Source organism: Cucumis sativus, chromosome 1 (assembly GCF_000004075.3).
Source record: "Cucumis sativus cultivar 9930 chromosome 1, Cucumber_9930_V3, whole genome shotgun sequence".
NCBI lineage: Eukaryota > Viridiplantae > Streptophyta > Magnoliopsida > Cucurbitales > Cucurbitaceae > Cucumis > Cucumis sativus.
The window spans coordinates 24022863-24042011 of record NC_026655.2 but is presented as its reverse complement, the minus strand read 5'-3'; the positions used below and the strand labels follow the sequence as shown (position 1 = coordinate 24042011).

The 19149-nt window shown below is 35.3% G+C and overlaps 2 protein-coding genes across 6 annotated transcripts; one reads left to right on the top strand and one right to left on the bottom strand.

Annotated features, from left to right (window-relative positions):
- The first annotated feature begins 151 nt into the window (after positions 1 to 151).
- LOC101204519 (pentatricopeptide repeat-containing protein At5g48910) lies at positions 152 to 3867 on the top strand. 2 transcript variants are annotated; one of them, XM_011661270.2, is made up of 3 exons: positions 911 to 1052; positions 1157 to 2935; positions 3501 to 3867. In XM_011661270.2, the coding sequence occupies exon 2, from the start codon at positions 1158 to 1160 to the stop codon at positions 2787 to 2789; it is 1632 nt and encodes a 543-aa protein (XP_011659572.1). In that variant the 5' UTR covers positions 911 to 1052; position 1157; the 3' UTR covers positions 2790 to 2935; positions 3501 to 3867. The 2 variants fall into 2 exon arrangements, with proteins under 2 accessions (XP_004135765.1, XP_011659572.1); XM_004135717.3 differs by having other exon boundaries at positions 152 to 2935.
- On the bottom strand, positions 3272 to 19106 carry LOC101204273 (flap endonuclease 1). 4 transcript variants are annotated; one of them, XR_004216289.1, is made up of 19 exons: positions 18943 to 19106; positions 18756 to 18872; positions 18600 to 18658; positions 18403 to 18462; positions 18254 to 18307; positions 18124 to 18172; positions 17983 to 18030; positions 17741 to 17806; positions 17601 to 17651; positions 12047 to 12166; positions 11892 to 11976; positions 11643 to 11724; positions 8986 to 9100; positions 8763 to 8819; positions 8609 to 8655; positions 8339 to 8393; positions 6529 to 6600; positions 5991 to 6102; positions 3272 to 3809 (listed from the first exon to the last, which is right to left on the bottom strand). XR_004216289.1 is itself a non-coding variant. In XM_031884717.1 (18 exons), the coding sequence occupies exons 1-17, from the start codon at positions 18952 to 18954 to the stop codon at positions 6529 to 6531; spliced, it is 1149 nt and encodes a 382-aa protein (XP_031740577.1). In that variant the 5' UTR covers positions 18955 to 19106; the 3' UTR covers positions 5711 to 6102. The 4 variants fall into 4 exon arrangements, 1 of the variants encoding a protein (XP_031740577.1); XM_031884717.1 differs by lacking the exon at positions 3272 to 3809 and having other exon boundaries at positions 5711 to 6102; XR_004216285.1 differs by lacking the exons at positions 3272 to 3809; positions 5991 to 6102 and adding an exon at positions 7351 to 7820 and having other exon boundaries at positions 6313 to 6600.
- Positions 19107 to 19149: the final 43 nt, after the last annotated feature.

Sequence of the window (19149 nt, the reverse complement as noted above, 5' to 3'; positions counted from 1 at the left end):
GTTTTTAATTATTCAAACTTATGTGTTTTAAGTATGATTCTACTTAAAGAAAATATGCTTAAATTCTTGGTTAATTTTTAAAAATATTAATGAAAAGTGAAGTAAGTGAAAATATTATTTATATTAATTAACTTACTTTTTCAAAAATTAAAAATCTAATGGTGATTTTATTTAGAAAGCAAAATTATTATGAAACATAAACTGAAAATTAACTTTCATTTGGCCAAGGTTCACAACATGAATGGGGTAAAATGAATAGAGCTAGGGTTTTGCATCAAAATTATTGATAGAATTCAAAATTATTGGAGTATGATTCATGGTGTTATTAATTAGATCCTAGATTTAAGATGTGATTAGTCAAGTTAATTAATTTCTTGAATATTTATGAACCTTGCTAAATTGTTAAAATTAAAGATGTTGATCAAGATTTGTGTAACGTGCGGGTTAAACAAAAAATGGATTGAAAAGTGTTCTATTTAAAAGAACTAAAAATATTGGGTTGAAATTAAATGAATTATGACTAAAAAGAATTTTCTAAAATTCTTAAGTTACAAATCAAATTCATAAGTAAATTGGTGAATTATATATATTTTTCTCTTCATATTATCAAAGAACTTCATAATTATACATGAAGATAGAAACTTAGCAACTTCAATTCTAAAGTTAATTAACTCTTTCCACTTAAATTATCCGAGAAATCCCAAATTACCCAACGAACTTTCCAACGGTTAATATAAATGAGTTTGGTTTGATTCCCTTTCATCAGCTGAGGGAAGAAGAATCTAAGGATGAGCTCAATCTCCACCTCACACCTCCCTTCTCCTTTCAAACCAGTGGATTTCTCGGCAGAGAAGAACATTCCCACATCAAAACTTCCACAAAAAACTGTTTTGAAGCTTTTCGACTCAAAATCCATCACTTCTTTGCAATATCTCACCCAACTTCATGGCCTTGTATTGCGTAGTGGTCATTTCCAAGACCATTACGTCTCCGGCGCGTTGCTCAAGTGTTATGCAAATCCCCATTTCAGCAATTTTGACTTTGCTTTGAAGGTATTCTCCTCAATCCCAAATCCCAACGTTTTCATTTGGAATATTGTGATTAAAGGGTGTTTAGAGAACAACAAACTGTTTAAAGCTATTTACTTCTATGGTAGGATGGTTATTGATGCTAGGCCCAATAAATTCACGTACCCAACTTTGTTTAAAGCTTGTTCTGTGGCACAAGCTGTACAAGAAGGGAGGCAAATTCATGGTCATGTGGTGAAACATGGGATTGGTAGTGACGTGCATATCAAAAGTGCTGGAATTCACATGTATGCCTCTTTTGGTAGATTAGAGGATGCAAGGAAAATGTTTTACAGTGGGGAGTCCGATGTTGTCTGTTGGAATACAATGATTGATGGGTACCTGAAATGTGGGGTTCTTGAAGCTGCTAAAGGGTTGTTTGCTCAAATGCCAGTAAAAAATATTGGCTCATGGAATGTGATGATCAATGGTTTAGCTAAGGGTGGGAATTTGGGAGATGCAAGGAAGTTGTTCGATGAAATGAGTGAAAGAGACGAAATTTCTTGGAGTTCTATGGTAGATGGTTACATATCAGCAGGTCGTTACAAAGAAGCATTAGAGATTTTCCAGCAAATGCAAAGAGAGGAGACCAGGCCTGGAAGGTTCATTTTGTCTAGTGTTCTAGCTGCTTGTTCAAATATTGGAGCCATTGATCAAGGGAGATGGGTTCATGCTTATCTCAAGAGGAACTCCATTAAATTGGATGCAGTGTTGGGGACTGCCTTATTGGATATGTATGCAAAATGTGGTAGGCTGGACATGGGATGGGAGGTATTTGAAGAAATGAAAGAAAGAGAGATCTTCACTTGGAATGCCATGATTGGTGGGCTTGCTATACATGGAAGAGCAGAGGATGCACTTGAGCTTTTCTCTAAGTTGCAGGAGGGGAGGATGAAACCGAATGGAATCACACTGGTTGGTGTTCTTACTGCTTGTGCTCATGCAGGTTTTGTTGACAAAGGCCTGAGAATTTTCCAAACAATGAGAGAGTTTTATGGTGTTGATCCTGAACTGGAACATTATGGATGTATGGTTGATTTGCTAGGGAGGTCAGGGTTGTTTTCTGAAGCTGAGGATTTGATAAACTCAATGCCAATGAAACCCAATGCAGCTGTTTGGGGAGCGCTCTTGGGTGCCTGCAGGATTCATGGAAATTTCGATTTGGCTGAAAGAGTGGGGAAGATTTTGCTCGAATTAGAGCCACAGAACAGTGGCCGGTATGTGTTACTGTCAAATATATATGCAAAAGTAGGGAGGTTTGATGATGTTTCTAAAATTAGAAAGTTGATGAAGGATAGGGGGATAAAAACAGTGCCTGGTGTCAGCATAGTTGATTTAAATGGTACAGTTCATGAATTCAAAATGGGCGACGGATCACATCCACAAATGAAAGAAATTTATAGGAAGCTAAAAATAATAAAAGAGAGGCTACAGATGGCAGGACATTCACCTGATACATCTCAAGTTTTATTTGATATTGATGAGGAAGAGAAGGAAACTGCAGTTAATTACCATAGTGAAAAGCTTGCAATTGCTTTTGGATTGATTAATACCTTGCCAGGTAAACGCATACACATAGTGAAGAACTTGAGGGTTTGTGACGATTGTCATTCAGCTACAAAGCTTATTTCTCAAATTTTTGATCGAGAAATAATTGTGAGGGACCGTGTTCGTTATCACCATTTCAAAAATGGAACTTGTTCATGTAAAGATTTTTGGTGATCTATGCTCTTCAAAAGGTGTACATACTCAATATATTGAGAAAGCATCTTAAGCAATAGAAGGCTATAGTTGACAACTAAAAATGCGAACCTAGTCAAGATCAGTAGAATATAGGAAACCCGTGGAATCAAGCTCTGAACGATAAGGTAAACATGCTCATATATCTGTAACCTCACGATAATTTGCTTCTTAAGTTCTAAATTAAATTCAATGTATGAAAAGTTCAATTTCATCTACATATGGAAAGGTGAAATGTTATCTCAATTTCAATGTGTAATCCATAAAGCTTAAGCAAAGTATGAATTAGTTAAAATCGTTTTTCATATCATATCTTTTCATTTCATCAGAAAGCAGTTTGCACAAAAGCCACCATTGTCGTGTACAGACTATTGCATATTTCTCAATATTTTCTCTAACCAAACATTTTTGTGCTGCTTGACTTTTCACCGACTGTTTTGGATGACTAAAATTAGTAACTTAAGTTTGCTGCCTGAAACAAATCATTTCCATCTCTTTGTAAATTCAAAAACAGATGTCTTGATCCATTAGCACCTGTGTGCCAATGATAGTTTTAAGTTTGCGGGCTTTTAAAAGTTTAGAGCTGAGTCGTATTACATATACCTTATTCTAAAATCTTCCTGCTCATCACTGCTTTTGTTAATTAATTCCAATGGAGTTATGAGAAAATTACTGACATTTTATGAAAAACAGGAGTTATCCAGCTGACGGTTCAGAACTTCCCAAGTGCGTAAGGCTCATTAGAGACAGGGCAGAGTACTATACGTGCTCATAAATATGGAGTGAATGCTGTCTATGAACTTTAGAGATAGGGAAATACAACATGCTTCTTCTCCTCCTTCTCTTGTAGGCTGTAGCATGGTCATTTTACGAACGGTTTAGGTGCTACAATATTACACCACTAACGAGCACCGATCCCGACCCTTACGTTATTTTTCTGGATCATAGTGTATGCAAAAGATAGGATGCCAAACTTATTAGCCCACAATCATTGAGCTAAAGCTGTGCAAGATAAAAAGAAAAGAATTAAACCCAATGAAGACAAGTTTTGGCACAAAAATAAAAAAAAATGAGTATGGGATATCACTAGTCTGTGTTTGTGAAAAAAAATTAATATTATTCAAAATGAAGCTATCTAGTAGTTATATGTGAATTTTCGAGACTTTTTTACACTAATCAAAATAGGGTCATTTCTTTTTAGGCTATAACATGACCAATTTTCGAACATTATGGGTGCTTCCATTGTACACCACTAACAAACAATAATCCGTACCCTTTGGCTATTTTTCTGTGCCAGAATATGCAAAACATAGGATGTCACACTTATCAGCCCTTAATCATTGAGCTAAAGAAGTGCAAAATAAGAACAAAAAAATTAAACCATTCGAAGATAAGTTTTGGGACAAAAAAAGAAAAGAAAAGAATATGGGCCATCATTGGTCAATTTTGGTGGAAAAAAAAATAATATTATTCAACATGAGACTACCTAGTAGTTAACTGTGAATTTTTTAGACTTTTTGACATTACTCAAAATTGAGTCGTTTCTTTGTAGGCTATAACATGACCATTTTTCGAACGTTTTGTGTACTATCATTGTTCACCACTAACAAGCACCAATCTATACCCTTAAGCTATTTTTCTGTGTAATAGAGTTTGCAAAGGATGTAATGCCACACTTATCAATCCACAATCATTGAGCTAAAGAGGTGCAAGATAAAAACAAAAAAAATTAAACCCTTCGAATACAAGTTTTGGGACAAAAAAAAAAAAAAAAGAGTATGATTGTCAAATTGGTTAGTACAAGTCTTTTAAACCACAAGTGATTGTCAAGTTTATAAAAACTTCAAAATTGCAGTGAGGCCACTTACTCAATAGATGTGAATTTTGGAAGTTTTTAACCTCATCAAAATTTGGTCACTTTTCCTAAGCTATACAATCACCATTTTTAAAACATTTTGGATTCTGCTTTAGTTCACCACTAAAGAGCATCAATCGCAACACTTAGTTCACTTTTATGTGCCAAGACATTAACTCATACTCGTCAACCCATAATTATTCAATTAGAGAGGTGCATACCAAAACATATATATAAAAAAAACTATACAAAAACATATATATAAAAAAAACTATACAAAGACTAGTTTGGATCCCAAAATAAAAGTTGAGTCTAAGACTTAACTTATCAATTTTATCAATTTTTTGGAAAAAGAACATCAAGGTTCCTTTAAATGAGACAAATTACTAGTTGGATGTGACTTCAAATCTTTTTTACACTACTCAAAATTTGAACAATTTTTGGAGACTATAACATTGGTCATTTTTCAAACGTCTTGAATGTCACCTTACTCCACCACTAAGCAACACCAATCTCGACCCACAGCTCAATTTCTTGTGCCATAGGCCATCCTTAAGATACAACCTCACAATTATCAACAAAGAATCCTTGCATCCACAGTCGAAGGACAAATTCAAATAAAAGAAGTCGTTGAAAGACTAGTTTAGAACCCAAAATAAATACCAAGTCTAAGCTTTGTCAAAAAATAATTTTGGAAAAACCCTTCCACATGTTTATTTTCATTTTAAAGTGTTCGGATAATAAATCCAAATATTATTAGTTTATCTTTTTAATATTAAAGAATTAAATAGTTGCACACAAACAATAGATATTTTTAAAAGTAGAAAAATAAATTAAAATATTTATAAACTATAGCAAAATTTTAAATTCTAAGAATAATAGAAACTGAAACTTCTAGCATATCAGTGTTTAGCAATGTTTATTATTGATAGAATAAAATAATTTTGCTATATATTGTAAATATTTTATCAAATTTGCCATATTTTATAATTACTCACAAAAATATAAAAAATTTAAATATATAAAAAAAATTAAGCTTTTGTGGGAGAGCATCAACAAATGCATTTCATTTTTAACCATGAAGCACATAGTTCCAACTAGTGAACAGTAGAAGGAAAACTCTGCAAGGGATAAAATCTTCGCCGGGAAGAATAGAAATCTTGCTTCTAAATATGCCAAACAAACAAAAAATATCTACCAAACAGAAATGTTTTAGACACCAATGACACTCTTGACAAAGGAACAAGCAACACTACATTTTTCCTAAATAAAATATCAGTCGACTTAACTACAATAACATGATCGAGTATATTGAAAAACCAACCAACCTTGTTGCTTTGGTCCGTTTCTATCGGCCTAACTGCATACACCCCTAGTAGCCACAACCACCAATAGTTATTCGTTTCTTTAATACTCCAAACTAATTCACACCTCAAATCCCTGGATCGTTATCACAAATATCAGCAAGGCAAATAATATTTCTATCAAAGTAATGGAAGTAATGTTATTTAATTAAACGAACTATTTAATCAACTATGACTCGGATTGTATTAAGAACTGGAAAAGGCATACCTCTAACTCCTTAACAATCCATTATGTAAAATCATTTAAACTTTCCAATCACATAAACTTGGAAAACACAAATGCTGGTGAACAGAAACACGATATTGATTACTGAGGGAGGAAGTAATGATAGATTGTAGTTACCTTCTAAAATTGCACACCGATGTCATATAAATACAAGAAAATTAGTCCTATAACATGCAACTTCAACAATTACAGCCAACGAAAACTTAAAAACAAATCTTACTAAAGACATCAAGTTAGTTATATACTAATTTGAGAATGGTGATGCAACCAACTCACCTACTTTCTTTTACTACCACCGAACTTCGATTTCTTCGTTATTGCTTGTTTGGTAGGCTTTTCTGATGTTTCCTGTTCGATTAAAATAAAATGTGAAACAGAAATATTATTGATCATTAATACGAAAAGACAAAAAAAAAAAAAGAATATATACATATATATATATATAAGTAAACATTGCTGCAGACAATAATCAAGATCTTAATTAGTGGACCAGTTGCAAGGAAAGTGTGGTGCCATAGTGCAAACTACAAAGTAAAGAGCAAATAAGAAATGGAAGCGATGACAATGTAATCACAAATATTCCAACACAACTACCTCAAACTAAATTTAAAGTGGATATGACAATTCTGCAGTAAAACGATTGACTGATTAGCATGTTTCATATCATGTCTATTGCATTGTTTCTTGCAATAACTTTCTATCAACTTGATAAAGACAAGGAGAGCATCTACAACAGCCAAATCATCTGTCATTTCCAAAGTCATTCTAACCACCTTTTAACCATTCAAAACTAATTGTGATGATCAGCAAATTGCATGCAGTAGTGTAAAATTAATTATTAAATTAATTTAAAATGGTTACAGTAGTGTTTCGTAGTGATTTTGAATATGACAAATGTCATTGTAACCATCTTAAAATCACAGACTTTGGGAGGAGAAAAACTATTGATCATAAACTGAATACAAAAGCTTTCTTAAATGTGTAAAAATTAATTTAACCAACAATAACAACTTAACCGGCCAAACAAACAAAAATGCTTACAAGCAGAAAACTTTTAAGCATATAAACAAACAAAGGAAATTCCAAGAAGAGCCCTACTTCACCACAACTTCAGGACAATGCGTCAAAACTGCGTCTACACTGCACGCCAATATTCTGAATATTAAAGAACCAGATGATGGGTTTCAATTAACCAGAACTCTGCCAAATCCAGCACCTTGAGCTCCTTAATAATAGTTTCCACTCTTATTCACTTGTAGTGGTACAATAAGGTTTAAGGGAATTAAGGATGAAGATTTTCAAGTACAGTTCTGAAAGCGACTACATATGCACCAAGTGTAATTACTTGAATTACATAGATTAGTTCTACAATTTCACCAGGGTTTTCAGCTTTATGTGCTGAAGCATGCAGCCATAACTAATGGGCCTGACCCAGAGTACTTGGACGAATGGTCTAACATTGACATGCCTAGGCTGCCAATGACCTTTGACCTTGAAAAATAAAATGCTTGTAAGGAGAATTTATGTTGGGCTCCTGGTTTGGGAGACCTAAGTACACATTTGTTTACCTGTCATTCAGTGTAGTAAGGTAGAGACAATTAGGTCTCTATATTACAACGGCACTAATCTTTAAAAAGCTTGATTAGAAAAAACTACTCTAATGCTCCCCATTTAATGAGTTATGCAGGTAATTTGAGATAAGAGAGTTGAGAAGAGTCTGAATTAAATTCGACAGTCACAGAGAAACAAGGAAGCACTTTTGGACATTATGCACAGTGGTACACAATATTGCAGTCAACACCAATGAACCTTGGAACTTGAGTCAATTTCAATTCAATCAATGTTGATATTGAAGATCAACATAATTATATCATTTCTTTAAATGATGATTAAGTAATTCAAAATGAAGGAAAATCTACAGAGGTGCAGGTGTTACTGTAACAATGCCATTAAAATATTGGCGGAACTTTAAATTCTAAATTTTGATACATTTGTTTGATTATGGATATTGAAGTAGAATGGAAGTTACATTTCATCAATCCAACATGATAAACAAAATAAGATATCAATATAGTAAACAAAATACCTTTCGTTTAATGGATACTGAAGGATTAGTAACAGGCTTGAAAAATGACTCCATCCTGAAAAATTGTACAGGAAAAAAATTGAATGATAAAAGATATTGTGAAAAAAATAACCAATACTACAATGTTTAAAAACCCTACTAATTAACTAAAAAATTATATGTAAAAAAGAATAGCTCATAACTAAGGAGGAATAAAAAGCAGGATTTGCCAAATAGATGGAGAATGTTTATCCTTTCAAGAATAAATGAAATGGAACAGTAAACACATACCGGCCCTGTGATGACTTGTTCTTGGCTGCTTTAATTTTTTCTACTGCCTGATGAAAGAACAAAAAACTGATGAGGCATAAATTTTCATGAAAAATTATTCTGGCTTTCATACACAAACTGTATGACAACAATTGATATTATTAGGAGGATAAACCTTTGTCACTCTCTCACTGTTGAACCCATTCTCATTCACCAAAAATGTTAATAAGCCCTGTAATAGATGTGAGATAATAACTTTAATATCATAAAATGTATGTGGTCCCTAGGAGAGATTGAAGCTTTGATATCATATGTTGGCGGTTGGGTGTGTGCACAAGTATATAAAATGAAGGAAAAATACAGTTGGGAAAAGCCTTTTAAATCAGAAACAAAGTTACTTCTTCGTCTGGAGTAGTCCACTTAATGTCAAGTTGCTCTTCGTCAGTACATACTAGTGGTTCTTTGAAAAGCTGTCGAGCCTCTTTATAAGGCCAATCATCTGGAATTTGGTACCTGTTTACAACATAACAATAATAGTAAGACAAACCAGGAAAGCTTTCTGTTTTTTTCCTACATAACTTGCAACATCGACATGCAATTGATGGGTATTTGCAAAAAACGTGATTCACAAACTGAATTCAAGATGTTACTCCTTTGGTTCAACAAGAGTATTGAAACAAGATGATGGATTAATAAATTGTCAACAATCATGAAATTGATCGAAAAACTATTGGAAACCAAGGTAGTACGGACTGCCTTTGTTCACTTCAATTAGAATGAAATGATCAATGTGATACTTAAGTGCTTTGACTCTCCCACCTCAATAGCTAGCTTTTAGGGTGGTCCCCCAAAGTGCTTAAATACCTAACAATGGTATCAAAGACGGTTACCGACGTTCTAAAGTGGAGCACCAACAAAAGGTTCTGACTAGATGTTTCCAATGAAGTATCGTCGGTCTAGCAGTGGAGACGTAAGCTTTCCAAAGATGGGGTAATATTAGAAACCAAGATGGTATAGGTTACCTTTGTCCCATGTCGATTAGAATGGGATGACCAGTGTGGCAGACTTGAGTGGCTCGGCTCTTCCACCTCAATAGCTAACTTTAGAGGTGTGGTTTTCAAAGGTTCTTAAGTAACAACAATAGTATTAGAGCTAGTTATTGATGTTCCCAAGAGGAGTGTTAGAAACAATGGGCTTAGGTCATGATGAAAGCCCATGGATAGTTAAGATTTACTTTGCCCTAATTTTTATTCTTTTCTTTAGGCTTGTGTTGCCTATAAATACTTTCCCCCTTTGTACCTCTATGAATTGTTGGAAAATAAAAAAATCTTCAGCACCGTGGTATTTCTCCTTGTACTAGGGTTTCCACATACATCTGTGTGTTTTTTGTCTCTACTTTCAATATGGTATCAGAGCAGGACGCGATGGAACTCAAACAGAGGAGATAGTCATCGATTTTAGCACCATTGTCACCGCTATTCCATTCCTAAACTTCCTTTCAATATGGTCCCAAGAATTCACAACTTCCTAAACTTCAAAACTCCTTACACCTCACTATTCCATTCCTTACCCGAAACACCACCTTAGAGATTGAAGTTTGGAACACCTTCTTGGGGGTTTGATTTTTTACCTTGGGTTTTCTGCAGCATTGTCATCATCAAAATCAATCGCTGTAACCCCAGCTGCCTCCAAGGTCTATTACTGGAGTAGCCTTTCATTGCTGCCTAGACCAAAAGGCATCCCATTTGCCAATAAAATTTTGCCTGAAAAATCACTAACAGATAACTCACACCTGCTGCTAGAAGTTTTAGCTGTCGTCCCACCTGCCTGACATATGAGGGCACATTCCTAGCCAAAAACTTTCTAGTTTTGAGGCTTGCTCTTTCTTTCTGCTCCAAGCCTGCTTATTGTGGCTATTTTGTCCATCATTGGCTCATGTTTGAAGTCAGATGGGAAAATAATCATGTTTTATTAAGAACTCCATTCGTATCTGATTTTCAAAAGTTGTGCAGTCATTAGGGTTTGGTTTCGTAGGTTTAGACTAACTTTCGCAGTTTTACATTCATTATTAACCTATTAAAGAACAAGAACTCACAGTGATAACTAATGTGGTTTAATCACAAACTCAATTCATTCATGGTTCGCCTAAGAAGTCATTTGTTAATTCTATACCCGAATTTGCCAAATGTCAATAATACAAGAAATCATCAAAAGCATCTTCTTCAACATCTGCATATACCCTTATTGCAACCATTATTGGGTCAAAAACACGATTTCGAAGCTTTTCTATAATTACTCCATTCGTAACATTTTACTTAGTTGGTCCCCATTCTGTTAGTTGAGGTGTTTTGGCGTGGCTTTTTCATATGCCCTTGTATTCTTTCATTCTTTCTCAAAGGAAATGGTGTGATTTCATGAACACGAATAATTTTCTTCCATTCTTTTAGAAATGGGTCAGACTCCAGTTCATACAGCAGGTAATCCCAATTTATTTTCCCCCATTTTGTCAACTACATCTTTTCCAAAGACAAAAGAGCCTACATCGATTCTACACTATAGGGCAATCTAAAATCGTCACTGGCTGCATATACAATCCAATGCACTAGAAATAGTGTGTAACAACTAAGTAGTATAAAAGATTTCTCATTCCACAAGATTTTCTTTGGCTAGGACAACATCATCTGAATATTCATAATAACCAGATCACATCTAACAAATTGAGGTATCCATGCATACATTTTTTGAAAAAGGAAACAGCCTCTTTATTAATAAATTAATAATGAGACAAAAGCTCATAGTACAAGAGAATTATACAACGAGCATGTAAACCATGGATCAGGAGGTGCACCTGGACATCTCAACTAGGTTGGCACCCCATAGCACCCTCATAATATCCAACCAAGCTAAAAACCAAAACAATGAGGTATCCATGCATACATCAAATTGAGTAAACAAGTTTAAGCATATTCTTCCTTTTTAAAAAAGAAAACAAGTTTAAGAATACTAAAGATAAAATTGCACTTTGTGATACATATTAATTCTAGAAAAAGATCACCTCTCTTTATTTATGTTCTCTAATATACTCTCTATAGACCCATGTTGACGGATAAGCTTTAGAGCAGTCAGCCCCCCAATACCTGTGGAGTAAAGCATAAGGGCTCTACATTCAAAACTATAAAACAAGAATGGCATAGACACAACAAAAGTAGAATATCAATATCAGTAGGACAATAAGTTGGCCCGAACACTCACGGATATCAAAAAATATCAGTAGGGCAATAAAATGCATGTAGAATCCAAATACCTCGGATATTGTCACAATAATCACATCCAGAAAGAATGCACAAATCAATAAATTGATCCATGGTGAGGTTCAGCTCTTCCAAAATCTAAAATGAAACAAATTATTTGGTGAATGGTAACAAAAGCAAATAGCCAGATGAGATGAAGACAAATCACCTTTGCCACTTCAAATTCCATAACTGGGATCTTCCTTGAGCTGGGATCCATTAAGTGACGAAGAAATCTGGGAGATCCAAATGTTAGTGAATCCATGTCTTCTGATGCCACAGCATAAACCTGAAATACAAGAATTTTGAGAAACACCCTTTTTCTTTAACAAGAGTAAAAAAAATTCATTGATGAAATGAAAAGAGACTAATGCACAATCTATACAAAGGTTCACAAGGAGAGATGTAAAGAAACAAAAAAAAAAAAAGAACATGAAAACAGTGATGGAAATAACAATAGAGGCCGACATCCTCCCAAGATCCAAAAGAATTGAACTAGGTTGATAATTGCTAAAAGCCCAATGAACAGCTGCCCAAAAAGCACTAAACCTAACGATCTTCCTGACATCCTCCCAAGATCTCTCAATCTCTTAGAAAATATCGTTCTTCCTCTCCAACTAAGTACCCCACAAAATGAAACAAAACAAAAAAGCAGAAAAGCATGCCTTAGAACCTTGCCTTCATCCGGACAGATAGAGTTACAGCAGCAACTCCTCAATCATAGAGCAACAATCCCTACTGAAGGCTGGAGAAAGCCCAAAAGTGCTCAAGATTTTTTCTAAAATTAAAATCTGATGTGAATCCAACAATTGATCCATTATTTGTACTCGAAGGAGCAATTACAAAAAACCAGACAAACAAGATCCATGCGGCTTTCACACTATACCTTTCAAAAGCTAGCAAATTCTCATCAAGCAACAAATAATTTTGAGCCAAAATTTACATATATTCTTAGTTTGATGAGTCAATATGAGAATGGAGTGAAGATGGCACAGTAAAAGTGTACAAATTTTGTGAAGAACATGTTGTCAATTGTGCATTGCATGGAAAAACGTGATGTTCTTTTTATATAGAAACAACTTTCATTGAGAAAAAATAACATAATACAAGGGCATACAGAAAAACCAGCCCACCAAAACACCCTGTTAAGGCTCTTCAATCTGAAACTTAGAAAGATCCCAACAATGGCGAAATAACGGCAGCGCTCTGCTATAATATATTGCAATAATAACCAAGAGTTCTACAAGTCAAAATATAATCAAGGATGAACACAATGGAAAGCGATTACAAACAAAGATGGAGATAAACTCAGCTCCTTCGAGAAGGTTGGAAGCTTCTCCCTAAAATCTTAGCGTAGCTTTCACCAAAATAAAACCAACTTTTGCAATCCCCAAAACATTTTCATTTTATACCAACATCACTGTGGTTCCCTCAAGTGATTTCCTCCTCTCCAATATCCTTCCCAGTTGTATTCTTTGGTGAATTTCTCTTCTTGCCCTTTCTTTTGAGTATGAACGATCAAAGGTGTAAACCACGAATCTTGGAAGAAAACTTAAAGCCTTCGAAGTAATAAGAAGTTTAAGTATTGAAGGGAGTTAAAGATAAAAAGTGTCATGGTTATTGGATAAGAAGGAAAATTTTGGTTAAGTGTTAAGGCTTAAGGGGTAGGCGCTTTGGAGGTTATTTTGGTGTTGTGTAGATGGCCAAAATGATGGAAATAACCTCTAAATAAGTGTCACTAGGCGTTTTGGGCAGTTTTTGGTGGCTTTTGGAATTTTTAAGTTCACCTTTGATATTTTCGTGGTAAAAGGAAATTAATTGGATTATTTTACCATACTTTCAAGACAAGAAGAGATCAGGCATATTTATAAGCCAAGGATTTGAGCTTGTATCTATGAGTGGAAAAATGATTTATTAAAGTTATTTCAAACCATGATTTATAAATGATTTATGTTAAATATTTAAGTATGTTATGAAAAGTCTTTAAAGCATGTTATTCCAGTATACTGTTCACTGAAAAATGTTAAGCTTACAAAAATGTAGTTTATTAAGGCATTATTGTTTAAGACTTACGAAAAGAAGTTTAAGGTTTACGGTTTACAAATGTTTTATCGAAACCAAGCTATCTCAAAAATTACTCGTTACGGGGTAGGAATAAAATTACTCGTCACGGAACAGGCTTAAAATTTACTCGTCACGGGGCAGGATCGGATATGGTATCGAGTAATCTCTACCACCTCCCAAGAGTAGATACTTGGGTTTCAAGCAGAAGGATCGGATATGGTATCGAGTAATCTCTACCACCTCCCAAGAGTAGATACTTGGGTTTCAAGCAGAAAAAACCAGGATTTATGTTACTGTTTCGAAATGCTTTTGAGGTTTAAGCTTTCATGTTATGATTTAACTACTTTTCAAGGATTTATGAATTATTGGGAGATGAAAATACTAATTTCTTCCACCGCTTCCTTGCTGCCAAAAAAAGACGCAACTTGATTTCAGAACTGATTGATGACCAAGGATCTCTTCCTAATCACCTTGAATGGTCAGTGATTTTGGCAGAACGAAATACAAGGCTCATTTCAAGATTTAGCGTGTCCGAGATAAAATCTGCACTTCAATTGCTGGAAAAAACAAGACCCCTGGTCCAGATGGATATACAGATTTTTAATCAGATTTTGGGATCATTTCAAGATTTTAAGAACATGACTCAAATTCTTGTCAGTCCAGCCTTGAAGAAGAAAACAACTCAATTGTTGTGGGTAAACGCAGTAAAAGCTCTCTTAGTTGAAATCTAGTTTGAAAGAAACCAAAGAGTTTTCCATGATAAACCTTCAACTTGGATAGAACGTTATGATTTTGTTCGGTTGAGTGCATCCTCATGTTGTTCACTATCCAAATATTTTCAAGATTACTCTTCGCAGGAAATTTTGTTAAATTGGCCAGCCTTTATGGCCTCCCCATTTTGAAGTCCTCGATCATTACATCTTCTGGATCAGCCTTATGCATCAACCAGTTTTCCGCTCAATCAAGGATTATTCTTCTTTGTTCTTGGCTGCTGCCTTTGTTTTTATGTTTTGTTTTTGGACAGATTTTGTATCTTAGTTATGGCCTTGTATTTGTGGCCTTTGCTTTCCTTTGTTTTGCTCTGCTTTGATCTTGTATTGGGAATAGGATCTTAGTTTAAGAGTTTTTTTTTCGCTTATTGGATGTGATGAGGACGCTATGGGGTGTCAACCTAGTTGAGATGTCCGGGTGCGCATGTTGATCCACCCCATCACTATTTGTATATCTTTCATGTACTTTGAGTTTTGTCTCTCTATTTTTCTATATATTAATGATAGTAAGATTCGTATCCTTTTCAAAAAAAAGGTTTACGAAAAGTTATTTAGAAATACCAGGGATGTAGGGTCAAGGAAGTATTTATCCCCTCCCTTAGATTCCCATCCCCAGGTTTCCTAACTTCTAGGACTTTGCCTTTCTTATCACTTAAAGCTTCACCGTAGTCTTTCATTTCTTATCCCTTAAAGCTTCACCTGTGTCTTCTATATATTTTTGGGGCTCGTTTAGCTCACAATCTTCAAAATGTTTCCCCACTTTCCAGGTAGAGACCGTGTCCTAAGAGCTTGAATCGCTACTACCTGTCTGCGCAAGGGTTTCATTTTGTTATCGTACGTGTCTTGTTATATTGTAATTATGTTCAGCTAGTCTTCATGGTATCAAACTTAGGTTTTAGAAAGGTCAGTTTTGAGTTTGTTTTATGTAAATAAGGTTACGTTTTGTCTATGTAAAACTTATAGAAAGTTTGTTTCAATAAAAAGGGGTTTTAGCTAGTTATGTTTAGAATTTATGTGTCAGCTTCCGTTGTTGTTTACTGTTTAAGGGCTAAGGTTAAGGGTCAGCTAGTGTCGTCCTTGAAGTGGGTGATATCGGTTGGCTTCATGCCACATCTCGAGCCAAGCAAGCAGGTGCTCGGGGCGAGTGTGACCAGAGGCCTAACATTACCGTTAGCCTTAAAAAGTACCTTGTCCTCAAGGTGGAATAGGGAATGGTCAGTTCAATAAGATAGACTAATTCCTATGTAGCCTCGCAGTTTAGTAACCCTTTCCATTTAACTAACCATTCATTTGCCCCTAACTCCCTATTCCACCTCACACCCAAAACGGTTTCAGGAATGGATTGAATTTCAAAATCTTCTATGAGAAATGGGGGAATGTGTTGGACACCTTGTGTTTGGCCCAATTTCAGCTTCAACTGGGAATACATTGTGAATGATAGCTTCTGGAGGTATCTCCAAGCGATATGCCACTTCTTTTACTCTTTCCACAATTCGATAAAGTCCATAGAGCTTGGGCAGTAGTCTTTCACAACAATTTCTATCCAAAGATCATTTTCTCCTATCATACTAACATCCCTGTAGGTCCCTCACGTGATCTCTTCCTCTCCAATATCCTTCCCGGTTGTATTCTTTGGTGAATTTCCCTTCTTGCCTTTCTTTTGTAAGTATGAAGGATCAGAGGCCTAACACACTCCAACTACCGAAAATGAGTCCAACTAAGTAAAATGTTACCAATAGAATAATTACAAAAGGCCTTCAAAATCAAACCTCAAAGGAACACATGAAATCTAATCAAAGACCAAACCTCACTATGATCCCTTTCCCTACCACGAAACACCCGATCGTTCCTCTCCACCCAAACATTCCAGATGACAGCACACACACCAACAAGCCACAAAAAATCCTTTTCTCTTCGATTGTCACACGAACGCTCCGATGACCAACATAACTAACTCCGAACTCCTACAGGAAAAAAAAACTCCACACATTCCACACATACTAGCAATCCCAAAAAGGATGATCAAGATCTTCCTCTGCTTTTTGACAAAGCAAACAACAAAAAGGTCCAACAAGCGAGATCATTCTCCTAACAAGCCTATGAACTGTGTTAACCCGACCAAGAAAGACTTTCCAGATAAAGAACTTGATTTTCTTGGGAACCTCAATCCTCCAAACCACATCAAAAACATACTCCCTAAGAGGGGAGGAATTCAACAACATCTCCCTTCTTTTCTCTTCCACATCAACATCTATAACACACATGATCTAATTTTACACTTTCAAGCCAATATCCTCCACGTCATTGGACCAAACTACCTACACTTAAGATCCATGACCATAGCTTCCTCAAATGAGTCTACATAGAAAACTCCCTAGTGAAGGGGAAGAGAAAATGGATTGTAGATGGATCATAGAAGTAGCATTGTGGCTGAACCAAACACTTCAAAGTGTCAATCATATCCAGGTCAATCCATGCAAATGTATGAGATCCTGTTTCCACCGAAATGGATTTCCCAATGTGTCCAAAACAGTCTACAAGACAAAAAAAAGTATGGCGGTGATGCAACAGTTTACTCTGTCTGAGGACACTGCATCTGTGGAGAAAGAAGAATTTTCTTCATGGCATTTAAATATATTCTAAATCAAAAATTGGAATGAAAAAACAAACATGTATGGCTAGCTTGATCTTTACATTTTAGAATTCATTGTGTCTGAAACTTGAAAGCAATAAATATGTTGGGTTCAATTATAAACATGAAATATGTAATTTATTGAATCTTTCCCTGCGTTTGAATAACTGGAAGACCAAAATATTCCCCTTGGTTCTTACTTCAACAGTCCACATTCAAGAAACAAAAGAAGCATGATCAAGCAGAAGGGCACTTGCCTTTCCTAACTTGCAAAGTGCAGCACATTGTGCCTCAGCTTCCGAGGGAGCCTGCAACATCAAAAAAGAATGGAAATGTACTCAAATATATTACGACTGAGAAACTGGATTACTTGAACTAACATCTGTAGAATTATCACCTCGATCACAGGCACTCCCATGAGTCTCAAAAGTCTTTTGCAGTCATCATTGTGCTGCTTTGTAACCTGAAATTAACCACACATATAAAATCTGCAAACGATTTATATTATAATATTATACAACTTCCGGAACATTTCCATGCTGCTCCAATCCCTTTACTGATCATTTGTTAGAGTACATAAATCCATTTACGTTGTAATAAGTCTGTTGCTTGAGGAAAATGTTAAAGCGGATAACTAACCTTTACTGTCCTTTTACTGAATTTCTCAATATCATCCTTGTTGCCAACCTAGTATAACAAAAGGAGCAGTTGCCGAAGATACTTCACTGTTTTGTATGATTTATAAGGAACAAAACACAAAAGTATAAGACCGAAAAATACCTCGATTGCATCTGCTAGGTCCTCAGTGGCATCTGCTCTCTTTGAATAGCTGCATACATAATTAAGATGGATGACACGTAGATCGTGACTGCCCCTTGATAAACGAGTTACAATGAGATAACACAGTTACCGTTTTGCAAGTTCTTGTTTTTTCAAATCAGGAGGCTTTCCATCAAAGACATAGCTGAGTACATTTGTCCCAAAAAAGGAAGACCATATTAGACAAAAATTTCATGAGAAAACTCAAGATTGAAACGCCAGGGCACAGAAAGAACTTACACTGGCTTAATTCCAGCTTCGAGAAGCCTTATTGTTCGGTTAAACATCCCTTGCAAATGGCTACAGTTTAACAATAAAAAGAAAAAAGAAAAGGAAAAAAAAAGTGGTATAATTGACATGAAAATATCACCCAAGATAGTTAATTTAAAAAATCAAATTCAAAGAGAAAGTAGAAATATAAATGAGGTGAAGGGTACCTAGTGACTTCACCAGCTTCGTTGGTGAGCATCTCAGTCCCACTTCTACCCACAACAATCTGCATTAGTTCATGCAGAAATATGAGATACCCAGATGAACTTTTTAATCTGATAAAAAAAAAAAAAAGGATAGAAAATGGAGAAAGTGGTACAGACAAGAAATTGATAAATACTCATGCTAGCATCAATAGCAATTTTACGGCCGAAATAGGCTTCGAACTTCTGCTCCTTCATGCCCTTGGGGGCATTATCAGCTAAAAGCTTGGTTAAACCCTAAAGGAAAGGGAAAAATGAGAGCGGAATGCGAGGAAGGAGAAAGTGATGTAGAGAGTTTGGCAGATACCTTGATGCCCATTGAGTCTTGTTGAAGTGGGATGGAAGCAGAAGCAGAAGCAGAAGCAGAAGGAACCGCTTTAGAACTACACCAAATGAGAAAGGCGGGAAGCAGGGCTTGAGTTCAGGCTAATACAGCCTTTTTATTACTCCAAAAAAAAAAAAATCCCTTTATTTCTTAATTTTCTTATTTATTTATCTATATATTATATTTTAT